Genomic DNA, 12,746 nt, shown 5'->3' with positions numbered 1-12,746 from the left:
GGTTATATTATGGAACTATATTTACACTTATTTGGCCACTCGTTTTATCTGAACATTATCTAATGGGAAGAAAAAAAGGCTCCACACCACAGTTTTTAGTGAAGCCCATACTTTAAAATCATCTGGATCACGACAAGAGGAGTGTCTAAGTGATTCATGTTCTGTCTAGTGGTAACTTCCCCTGTTCTGTTTATGTTCACTTTGTGTCTATGGGCTGCTGAATCACTTATAACTAAGGTTTTCAACAGTCGAATCAACTAAACTTACCTGTTCAGAGACAATGAGCAGACCAGTCTTTGTCCCAAGATAACCAGGCCAACACTAGTACTAGCAACCTGCAGACAACAAAAGCATTCGTTACTAAGAGGATTGACTCTATTTTGGCCACAAATATCATTTCTTGTAGTGGCTCCACTTTCCCTCTCATTACTAAGAGATACTGGAAAGAAATAGCTTGAAAATGTACTCTTGCAGATAGGAAACCTAACTATAATGACTTTTTAAGGATCTCCCTTAAATTATTTTTCTATTTTTTTCCTAAGGCCTTTCTCCATGTACTGTGTATGTGCTTGTGTGTGCACATGTACATGTGTATGTGACATTTGCTTAGACTCATATTAGTCCCTTTCTGTTGGGTTGCATTTGGCCTTCATCTGCTCAAATAACCTTGAATTCCATCCTGATTGACTTATTTTGGGAAAAAAAGAGTCAGTTATCAATGTAACTGCAGTGGCAGGAAGGGCACACAGGAAGCAGAGGAAGGGAAGAGCTATTTTACCCTGGAGGGGGTGTGAACACTGGCCTCCCATACTGCTCCCAGCCCAGTCTCACCTCTGTCCTCACCCCTAATTGATGAATCAGACCTCACGCCCCCAGATACTGAGCAGAGCACTGTTGGTCAGTGGCCCCACTGTAGGAACAGGACTGGTGTCCACAGTCTGCCCTCCTGCCCCTCTTGCAGGCTTACAAAATCCATGGACACAATGGCTTCAGCAGTTGAGTTCTCAGGCTGGGTGAGGATCACGATGGAGGCAGGGATGTCCAGGGTGAAGTTACCAGGTAGCAAACTGATCACGGGAGGCTCCGTTGCCATGACCCGTACCATGAAGGGCTGGGACAAGATGTAGATTTCTGCAATCTGCCAATGTTCAGGGAAAGAAGTGACCAGGGAGTTGAGTTGATAAGGGGAAATCACAAATTTTGGGCGCCTGGATGATTAAATCTGACATGATGCAGTTAGAATACAAACAAAACTCTTTAATAATCATGACACCACCACCAACACACACAAAAAATAATAACAACATCTGACATTCACTGAATATATACAAATTATTTGGTTTAATCTTCATAAAATCCCTCTGGGTGGATGCTGTCAGAATCCCTGTTTCACAGCTGAAGACAGGGGGTTTTTGTTAAATAATTTCCTTAACTTCCGAATGAATAAATTGAAGAACTGGGATTCACAACCAGGTCTGTCTGACTCAAGATCCTTGCTCTAAAACCAGGATGCTCAGAGCATCTCTCTGTTCTCAAGACCAAACCTGAGCTTTCAGTACACTGTGTTCAGTACCCAGGTGCTGTGAAGGCATGATATTAATATTTTCTACATTGAAAATATTAATTAGTGCCCAAACATGGGCACTATTCCCCCATTTCACATTCAAACTGATTATTTCAAATGTAAACCTTATGGAAGGGACAGTTGATTTATTTTGTAAACTTATAATGCCTTTAATAGTAACTTGTTTAGTAAATATTTGTGGCTATTTTATTAAAAGAAAAGAAAAGTCTTGGGTGCCTGGGTGGCACAGTCAGTTGGGTATCTGACTCTTGGTTTTAGCTCAGGTTGTGACATCAAGCCCTTTTTCAGGCTCATGCTCCGCGTAGAGTGTGCGTAAGACTCTCTCTGCCTCTCCCTCTGCCCCTACCCTCTACTCACTTGCTCTCTTTCAAATAAATAAATCTGGGGATCCCTGGGTGGCGCAGCGGTTTGGCGCCTGCCTTTGGCCCAGGGCGCGATCCTGGAGACCCGGGATCGAATCCCACGTCAGGCTCCCGGTGCATGGAGCCTGCTTCTCCCTCTGTCTGTGTCTCTGCCTCTCTCTCTCTCTGTGACTATCATAAAAAATAAATTAAAAAAAAAATTAAAAAAAAACCCCAATCTGTAAATTAGCTAATCACATACAAAATGCAGAGTGGTTTATTTACCATTAAAAAAAACAAACAAACAAACAACAAAACAAACAAATAAATAAATCTTTAAAAAAAGAAAAAAATATCTTCAGAATGGAAAGATGGACTCAGATTGGACCAAAAAGCAAGAGAAAGAACCCATAAATCCTCCAGAAGTAACTGCAATGAATCCAAATACACTACACCAAGGAGCCAAACTCTCAGTACTTACCCGGGAGAGCATGTTGCCAAGACCTTGAGAGTTTTGAACCAAATGGTTGGAAATCTGGAAAATCAAGACCATCATGTTACTCTAAGATTTTTACCTGGTTCTCTTTTTAGGGAAAATTTAACTTTCCTTATATTTTTATGAGTCATGAAGTTGTTACACCAACAATCAATTAGTGTTTAAAGGTGGCCTATCGTTTTATAGCCCAGCCGTAGGAAATCTGAGGTCCAGAGAAGTAAAGTAGCTTGCCCAAGGTCACATAGAAAGTGCCTTTTAACCTTGGCAACACTGTTTATGTTATATATGTATGATCCAGGTGTAAATATCCGACAGTGGTTAACAATAAGTCTTGTATTATTGCCCATCTTTTCAAAGATTACTGACAAAGGATGCTTAAGTAATTTATCTTCATGGATGGATGGTTTCCAAATCTGAAGCTAGAGCTTTCTAATTCTTAGTAGTCTATGGCAGCCAGTGCTACCACACCTAGAATTTTGAATTCAAATTTTATAACCATTTGTATAATTAAGACCCATGGAATGAGAAGATTAGTAAGGGATACTTAATAAAAGTCATTGGTTGACTGCCCGGAGAGAGTGTTCTCATCATACAAGGGAGGGGCATGGCAAAGAGAATTCATGAGTATGTGTCCTAATACCAGTCATTGTAGATAAGTCAGTTGAAATTACCAATAGGAAAAGTTTGTACTGGCATAACACAAGGCATAATAATAATACTAACAACGATAATAAGCAACACTTAAAGAACACTTATGCTGTGCTAGGCATTGCTCTGAATGCTTTACATATATTTAAACCTCTCTAAAGTCCATGTCAACCTTGTGAGTATGGAATTATTATTCCCATTTTTAAAATGATGATGCTCTGGCCCAGAGAAATTAAATAAATTGAAGATGCCCAAAGTTACAGGCCATGAGTGGTGGAGGGGAGTCTTGGCATTATTTAACATCAGTCTAGAACAGTGACCTGGTATCATACACAACTGAAATTAGCAGATCTGGAGACCCAACAACTCCCCAGCTAATAACAGTATTCAGTTCACAATTACTTCATTCATGGCCTGCTAGGGTTGATGGTCTAAGTTTTTAGACTTAAAAAGGCCAGGAAATAGAAACTATGACATAAAATTCCCATAATGGGCTACTTATAATAAGACTAAATGCTAGTGTTGATTGTTCCATCCATTAACTCTCCTCACCTCTTTCATGGAGAAAGTGACGTTGAAGGCCCCAGCTATAAAGTAAGCAAAGGATGCAGATTTAAAGAAAAACTCGGAGATTCCAACATAGAGCATAGAGTCACTGCGTTCTGGCAGCACAAAAGGAACTGGCAAGAAGGGGGGGTCAGTGAGGTTGTCCAGTGGGTAGAATACACCCTGTGGGAAAACAGAGAGAAAGATCAGTGTATCAGTTCAAGACTTGGGTATAGCGCACTAACGAAGGTGGATCTGCTTATGTCAGAATCAGGAAAATACCAGAAACTCAGTAGGGATTAAAAGACCACAGGGCCTGTCCTTGACCAATGACTGTGGTTTCACAGCTCTGATGACTTCTTGAGTATATATGGACATGTCTGTCCATGCTGGGGTGTAACCTTCTCTCAGAAAGCGGGTGCATTTTAACTGGATGCACAGATCTACCTAGTTCTTGAGGTGCTATGTAAAGATGCTAAACCCTTGACCTTCAAACTCTATGACTGCTGAGCATCTGGGGTATCAGAGACTCAGAAGGACCCAGGACTCTCAATGGGCTAAAGCATTTCTGTGGCATTCCTGATGCTGCCTTCAGTGGCTATAGGGTGTTATTCTAAAATGGTGTCTCGAGTAACATTTAGCTGAGTTCAGTGACTCTAAGTGATTGAAGTATAAGTCAATATGCACTTAAAAAAAACACTGATATTAACTTTGGGGCAAAACTAAGCATAAAGAAAATTAATCTCTCTTCCAGAATCAGCAAACACCATCTTCGCATGTGAATGGCTCTGAATGAGGTCAAGAGCCCTCTGTTAAATTGGCTAACCTGACAGGAACAGGGGTATTGATACGTATAATCTACTGATGTGTTAAGTTCTAATACATGCAGAGCCACTCTACCTGCTGCCTCTTAGCCACAGACCTATCCCCAGAGACAGAGTCACCATGATACTTTGCTTGGAGAAAGCAGTCATATGTTGGGCAAATCTAAACCATCATTACCAATCAATAAAATGTTGAAGGGTCTTTGAAAGAGCATATGCATGAGGAAATTGCTTGAAAGGACATTAAATTATTTGAAGGGTATGTAGTGATAGTTCCTTCTGCATATAATATTTGTTTTTCGAATACTGGCTGTTGATAGCCAGGATGTGAATTTTTTTTATAAATTTATTTTTTATTGGTGTTCAATTTGCCAACATATAGAATAGCACCCAGTGCTCATTCTCTCAAGTGCCCACCTCAGTGCCCATCACCCAGTCACCCCCACCCCCTGCTCACCTCCCGCCTCCACCACCCCTAGTTCGTTTCCCAGAGTTAGGAGTCTTTCATGTTCTGTTTCCCTTTCTGATATTTCCCACTCATTTTTTCTCCTTTCCCCTTTATTCCCTTTCACTATTTTTTACATTCCCCAAATGAATGAGACCATATAATGTTTGTCCTTCTCCAATTGACTTATTTAACTCAGCATAATACCCTCCAGTTCCATCCACGTTGAAGCAAATGGTGGGTATTTGTCGTTTCTAATGGCTGAGTAATATTCCATTGTATACATAGACCACATCTTCTTTACAGAATGCAGATTCTGGTGATGATATAGTTACCTTCAAATTCAGCTCGATATAATTCTCAGTAATTTCCGGAGAACTGATGAGGGAATAATCCAGCAGAGTATAGTTGTCAATCTTGGTTAAAACTAAAAAACAAATAAAAATAAAAATTTATATTTATTAAAGACATAGTATAGCATCTGATTATTATCTATCCAGAGCAATATAATTTTAATTCTCTGTTATTTAAAATAACAATTACCTTTATTTCACAAGTAATACATGCTTGCTTTTCAAAACCCAGGATGGGTAAGTAAGTCAAAAAAAGAAAGTCAAAGGGAAGATTATAAGATTATAATCTGCATTTTTTTTTTTAGATTTTATCTATTTATTCATGAGAGACTCACAGATAGAGGCAGAGACATAGGCAGAGGGAGAAGAAAGTGCCCTGCTAGGAGCCCAACACGGGACTCGATCCCAGGACCCTGGGATCAGGGCCTGAGCTGAAGGCAGACACTCAACCACTGAGCCACCCAGGCATGCCAAGTCAAACCCTTTTTCATCACATTAGACTGAGGGAAACATCAGTAAAATTTTGTTGTATAGCCTTTTATGTGCAGGCACATACAAACACAATGCACATATACCCATCTTTTTAAAAAAGAGAATTAGACAAACAAAAGCCACATGTTAATATTAAGCCACATATTAGGTTGGTGTAATGAGAGACTTTCAAGTTCTATGTTATAGCCTTCTATATAGTTAGAACTTTAATGTTTTACAATGAGTATGTATTACTGTTATCATTAGCAATAATTTTTAAAAAGAAATGTTGAGAGGGATCCCTGGGTGGCGCAGCGGTTTGGCGCCTGCCTTTGGCCCAGGGCGCGATCCTGGAGACCCGGGATCGAATCCCACATCAGGCTCCCGGTGCATGGAGCCTGCTTCTCCCTCCGCCTGTGTCTCTGCCTCTCTCTCTCTCTCTCTGTGACTATCATAAATAAATAAAAAATTAAAAAAAAAAAAAAGAAATGTTGAGAAAGATAGACAGGGATAAAATTCCCTAAGTTAAAGAGGCCAAGAAAATTCTCATGCACAGTCTATTAATTCAGTTCATTTTTTTGTATTATCATTTTCAGAGCACAGCAGAAGAGGCCAGGGGACCAGAGGACAGTAGGTGGAGTTTGTAGGAAGCACGATTGCAGATGAGGGAGTGAGGTAGAGAAACTTGCCCATGGCAAGCTAGAACTTCAACAAGTTCTTTCCTTACTACATATTCCTCTTTCCCTACCTCCCCAATTCATCCTTTTTTTCATCCATCTGCACCCATTCCAATCTACTTGTCCAGCCACTGTGCAACCCTTCATTGACCCAATATTCATTCACCTAGTGTGGGTTAGGCACTTTGCCTGGTACTGGGGACATGGTCAAAGTCCCTGTGCTTGTGGGACTCCTAGCCTGGGGGAAGAGTCAGACATTATTATACAGGATAGTAAGAGTAGGTCTAAAACTGAGCTCCTGATAGTCCTTCTACAGACTTATGCTTATAATCTTCTCCATCTTGGTAACTGGTGATTTCCCTTCTCCCCATTTTTTTAGTCACACAAACGAAAATATGGAGTCATCCTTGACTTCCCTCATGACCCACATGCAGTGTCGGCAAATACTACTGTCTCTACCTTCAAGGTACAACCAGAACCTGAGCATATTCTGCCATCTTCATCACTCCATCCAGGTCAACTGCCATCACTGCTCATGCAGGTCAATGCAGTAGCCTCTTACGTGGTCTCCCTGCTTCCAGCCTTGCCCCATTCCTGTTTATTGTGAATCGATGGAAGCCAGGGTGATCTCCTTACAATATAAGTCAGATCATGCAAGCCCTGTTCAGAACTCTCTGAAGACTTCTCATCTCAGACTAAGAGCCAGTCTTTGTATGGAGCTGCGGAGTCCTGAAGACCTGAGCAGTGCTTTCCCCCGCTCTGACCTCATCTCTGGCTGTCCTTCCCCCTCATATTGTTCCCAGTATGGCCTCCTCACAGTTTCTCCAACACACTTGGCATGTTCCTACATGGGCCCTTGAGCTTGCCCGTTCCTGTATCTGAAGTGTTCTTCGTCCAGGTTAGGAGTGGTTCACTCTCTACTCCATTCAAATTCTTACTGTAATGTCACCTGCTCAGTGATGTCTTTTCTGGCCATCCGATTTTAACAGAAACACCTCCCCAGGTCCTTTTCTACTTTATCCTTCTTCTTATCACTTAGCCCATCAGTATCATAGATTTAACTTATTATCTTGCTTGCTGTCTGTCTCCTCTGACTAGTCCCATGAGGGCAGGGATTTCTATCTTCTGGGCTTACTGTTGCATTCCCAGTACCAAGAACAGCACCCAGGCTCTTACCAGTTCTCAGCACACTTTTGGTAAATGAATGGATGGAGTGCAAAGAGAGAGATATGCCCAAAGTGTCATGTGAGCACACAGGAGGCAAAACTTTGGGGTGCAAGCTATCGGGTTTGACTTCTCAGATAAGACTATGTCTGAGCTATGTCTGAGCTGAGCCTTAAAAGATAATGAGAAGTGGACAGGACTAAGGATGGCTCAGGGAAGTGGAAGGGACTGGACCCCTTAGGATTTAGTGCAGTACTGGCAAAGCAGTAGGTGTTCAATAAATATCTCATAAATTAACAAATGAATTGGTAAAGGGGAGGGGAAGCTCTTCTAGGCAGGGAGGGCAGCATGAGCCAAGTAAGGGGCATGGGGGCAGTAGAAGCAGTTTGTGGGAGCAGAAAAAGGTATAAGATGAGGCCGAGAGAGGTAAGTTGAGCAAGAGCATGATGGGCAGGTCTTGTAGTCCTTTATATTAAAGCATTTGGACTTGATCCTAAGGCAACAAGGAATCACTAAAGGAGTTAGAATGGGGTGGGAAGGGGATAACTTGGTTGAGACTAGCTCGACTCATTCTAAAGAGGATGAGTTTAGTGCCAGAGCTGGCATTTCCCATGGCTCTAGTTTGCAGAGACTAAAGCAGGTAGAAGGTAGTAAGAGAACCATCCTGAAGAGGCAGTTCTGGGACTCACCCTCTAGCATGCTGAGATTGGCATTCAGGGCTTCCACCTCACTCGTGATAATGGGACAGAGCTGGCCATAAAAGGAATAAAAGAATTGTAGGTTATCACATTGCACTTGAAACCTCTATTTATGGGCCTAGACCTTGCAAACAAAGGCCTTCTGGTTAGGAGCCATTCTCCCTTTGGTCATAAGGACTTTCCCTGAAATTAGTTGATGCCTCTGGGCCACACGTTATGTATGTATGGGTGGCATGTCATTGAATGCTGGTTAAACTTCAGAGCAACCAGGACTACACCCAGTTAGTCCAATAAAAGAATGGGCCCTCGGCTTTTCTTCCTGTGGCATGACAGGACATGTGCCCAGTGCATTTGGTGTGGTCACACCTGAGGACGTTTGGCTATGCCTTTCCTGGCTGCGGGGATGCCACAGCCTCCTGCCTCCTCTGTCAGTGGTTCCATTCTCTGCTTGGAGAGGTGAAAGCTGGGGGCTTCACTTTCCCACTTGGCTGGCTTGAGAGCCCAGTAGTCAGACATATATTTGGATCAGAACCCCTTTTGGAGTTATAAAATAAATCTTGAATTGGGCTTAAGCATGTGCGAAGCACTCAGTATGACAGTTACTAGCAGATGCTTGGGAGCCTGAGGTTGACTCCCTTGGTAAGTTATTTGTACTCTGTCCTCAGTTTCCTCATCTGCAACATAAGGATGATAACTGTACCTACTTCATCATGTTGTTGTGAGGAGAAATAGAAGTAATCGAGGCTACCTGGGTGGCTCAGTGGTTTAGTGCCTGCCTTCAGCCCAAGGCATGATCCTGGAGTCCCACGATTGAGTCCCGCATCAGGTTCCCTGCATGGAGCCTGCTTCTCCCTCTGCCTAGGTCTCTGCCTCTCTCTGTGTGTGTCTTTCATGAATAAATAAATAAAATATTTTTAAAAAAGAAGTAATCCATGTACTATTGCTTAGTACATAGCAAGCATTCCGTAAATGTCAACTGTTGTGTTTTAACCCCATTTTGGCCTCTTGATAATGCTGACAGGTGAGCACCCTTGTCCCCTGTCATAAATGGGAAACCTGAAGCTTAGAGAGCTTTAGTGAGTTGCAGAACTGGGACTTGGAACCTAGATAGTTGTGGTCTAAGCATTCTTTTCTGTTTTCCTGTGGCACAAAAGGAATACTAGAAACAAAGCATCCATGATCTCTAAGTCTTAGGCAAACTTCAGATAAACTTAGTTACTGGCTTCCTGTTAGAGGCCAAAGAACCACACTTGGTCTCCAACAGAGGAGGGATGGTGAGTATGGGGTCCTTGAGCTGACAGGCTTTCCCTGTCATTCTCCAACAGGCATGTGCACTGGTGTTCATCACCCAGGTGAGAAGGGAGAAAACCCGTGCAACTTTGGAGTCCCCTGAGCAGCGAGGTAACCTCCTTGGACAAGCTGCTGAATGTGTTTGAGTGTTGATTTCCTCGGTGATATTTATCAAGCACTGACTGCCTATCAAGCATGAGGGGAATGGAGGGTTCTAGATACTGTTCTTGCCCTTTCATTTCCTGTCCTCATCCTTCTCCTTGTCTCCCCTCAGCTGTGATTAAAGGGTACAGCAATGGTCTGGCCTAGAGTGGAAAGAGGCACACACAGCCAATTCCATCTTTCCCTTCGTCAAACACTGATTTCTGAAATCGAGACACGTAACTTTGTTTGTTTGTTTTTTAAAGATTTTATTTATTTATTCTCTCATGAGAGACACAGAAAGAGAGAGAGGCAGAGACACAGGCAGAGGGAGAAGCAGGCTCCATGTAGGGAGCCTGATGCGGGACTCAATCCCGGGACTACAGGATCATGCCCTGGACCAAAGGCAGGCACTAAACCGCTGAGCCATCCAGGGATCCCAAGACACTTGTAACTTTGGAAGCTATCTTAACTCAGACTGTTTCTGGAAATACCTTTCTTCTCCCCCATTCCTTACCTATCAAAATCATACTTATACTTCAAGGCCCAGTTCAAGTCCTGCATCGTCTAAATAATACCCTCTAGGATACTTTCAGGCCCTTTTGATTTAATCTTTCCATTTCTCTGAACCCCTTTGGTTCAGTCCAATGATCATGTAATTATGTATTAAATTCAAATACTCATTAAGTTATTGTTCCACAAGACTGAATTGGGTTTTTCTAAAAAGAAGGTAATTTTATTCCTTTTTAAATATCCCTAACAGCCTCTAGCCTGGTGCTGGGCATGCAGTAGGTATGCAATAAATAAACTCCTGTTGGTTGTTTTCCCAGCCTGTGCACTTGAGGGAGAGAATGCTGTTTCATTCATCTCTGTATCCTCAGCACTTAGCACAATGTTTGGCACATGGTAGGCAACTTGCAAAACTTGGTAGGTTGCAAAGAATAATGTACATGAAAGTGCCTTGGATGATGGCTAGCATACAGCAGGGGCTCCATAAAGGTTTACTGACTAAGGTAAAGCATGGCAGTACTGCTGCTGAGCATTTTACTGTGGTTGCATCACCTTTAAAGACTTACCATTTCATTTAAGTTCTTTAAAATGGGTTTTTCCATGGGCTCAGCAAAGGAGTTGTACAGGACACTGGGGAAAAGAGACAAAACATGGGCTTATTCAGGGACTGTATCTGTGAACCTGCCCTGGCCCTGCCGGAGAATCCAGCCCCACTAGTAATTGCCCATCGTGGAGCTATCACTCACCTGAGTTCTCCAGAAAATGACACGTGGGCATGGCTCACTTGGGCATAACAATCTTGGAGCTTCAGGATTGGGTGACCAAAGTCATTTTGGGAGAGGACAATGATACCAGTGAAGTAGACCCCAGACAGAAACAAATCAGCTTCTCCTGTGTCTTGACTATTGAGAGAAAAAGTACAAGGTTACTCAGGCCTGAGTAGGGGGGAGATGGACTGTTTGTTTCTCTGACTTCCCACAGCCTCTAAGCTCCTGGAGGGCAGGAACTTTCTCATCTCTGGATTCCTGGCATCAACAACAGGTAGGAGCAGAGTAGGTACTGAATGTTTACTAGACAAATGAGGCATGAGTACGTGAATGGTAACAGCTTTAGCTTAGCTTTCTAATCCTGAGTGCTCTGTCCCCCATAGAGGCCAAATATATATTAAGCACCATTCATATACAATGCTTGTGTGGAGAGAGGACATGGGGTAGCCTTATTTATGACGGGCACAGATGGAGTGGGACACTTAGATACAGTCTATGAACTCTTTGAGGAAGTGGAGTGTGGGTTATTCATCTCTACCTCCCCTCCCCAGGATGAGCACACAGAAGAGGCATTAATATATGCTGATGAGTCAGCAAAAAAATGAATGAATACCTGAATCTATGTTACTTATGGGAAAATATAATTTCTCTATGATGCACAAGACTGGAGTTCTTGAGATGGAGATAAATGGTACTTGTTTGGCACTCAATAAGTGGTTGTTGAATGACTAAGTAGATGACTAGATGCGCTGTTCTTGGGCACCAACCAAGGCAGACCTAAATATTATACCTAGGACAGTGAGTTGCACACAGCAGATGGTCTGTAAGCGTAACTTGAATTTGATCCCTCTTTTTTCTAAGAGGGTGCAAAGGCCTTTGGCTAGGGAGAGAATTGGGCACAAGCTATTATCCTCGAATCTCCTTGTGAGGTAGGTAGAAAGGCCCCCTTTCTCCATCAGTTGCCCCTGTAGATGGGGAAGTGAGTGGAATGGCTCCAGATCATACAGTGACTCACTGAAGGTCTAAAATGTTGAGCACATGTCTGATCCTCCAACTGTCAGGGCCTTTTAGCCCTTGGGAAATCTTAAGTGACATTTTGCTCTGCCTTTAAGGGAAGGATGCTTTTCAGCCCTCCCTCCTCCTCCTCTACCCAGCCCCCAGCATAGATATCCTGACTTAAATCTCTCCTGGAAGAAAGTGTTCTTAAGAAAGACTGTTAATGGCTGAGGGAAAGAAGCCTAATATCAAAAACGTCTGTGAATTTATGTACTTTCAATTTTGGTTCCATTTCTCCCCAGAAGAGCCACAGACAGCCTTGAAGGGAATACTCACAAGAGTGGAGATTTGACATCCCAGTTGGTACTGATGTTGGCTGTGCCATGGTTGGTCAGTGCCTTGATTCCCACTCCAGGCACAAAGGCTAATGAAGTATTTGGAAATGAAAAGGCATTGATTTTTATGCTGTAAAAAACAAACAAGGAGGTTAGCACATGTCTTCTAGAGAGGTCTTCTAGCACATCTCTAAATATGGCAACATCAGAAAGGACGTTTATGGAACTCCTGGAAGCAGTTGTGAACCTCAGGTCTGAGGTGCTGCTTCTGGGCACTGCAAACAAACAAACAAACAAACAACCACCTCATGACCCAGAGATCAAGACCTGAGCTGAGATCAAGAGTCAAACTCTTAACTGACTGACCCACCTAAGCAGCTCTGGGCACCGCTGCGCCACCCAGGGATCCCCTGGGCACTGCCTTCTAATTCCCCTTTAACCCTTGCCAAGAAGCCCCTC

General features: G+C 42.8%; 1 protein-coding gene across 3 annotated transcripts in view; it reads right to left on the bottom strand.

Annotated features, from left to right (window-relative positions):
* Positions 1-12,746, bottom strand: part of BPIFC (BPI fold containing family C) — a 60,956-nt gene that overhangs the window by 16,123 nt on the left and 32,087 nt on the right. For all 3 annotated transcript variants that reach the window (XM_041755599.1, XM_041755600.1, XM_041755601.1), the window contains exons 5-13: positions 12,289-12,417; positions 10,936-11,091; positions 10,756-10,819; positions 8,240-8,300; positions 5,221-5,312; positions 3,623-3,799; positions 2,408-2,461; positions 968-1,138; positions 268-335 (exon numbers count right to left, since the gene is read on the bottom strand). In XM_041755599.1, the coding sequence (XP_041611533.1) occupies positions 268-335; positions 968-1,138; positions 2,408-2,461; positions 3,623-3,799; positions 5,221-5,312; positions 8,240-8,300; positions 10,756-10,819; positions 10,936-11,091; positions 12,289-12,417 (972 nt within the window). The remainder of the gene's footprint in view (positions 1-267; positions 336-967; positions 1,139-2,407; positions 2,462-3,622; positions 3,800-5,220; positions 5,313-8,239; positions 8,301-10,755; positions 10,820-10,935; positions 11,092-12,288; positions 12,418-12,746) is intronic.

The sequence above is a fragment of the Vulpes lagopus genome, chromosome 5 (genome assembly GCF_018345385.1).
Source record: "Vulpes lagopus strain Blue_001 chromosome 5, ASM1834538v1, whole genome shotgun sequence".
NCBI classification, from domain to species: Eukaryota; Metazoa; Chordata; class Mammalia; order Carnivora; family Canidae; genus Vulpes; species Vulpes lagopus.
The sequence above is the reverse complement of the archived record's forward strand: the minus strand, read 5'-3'. Positions and strand labels throughout refer to the sequence as shown.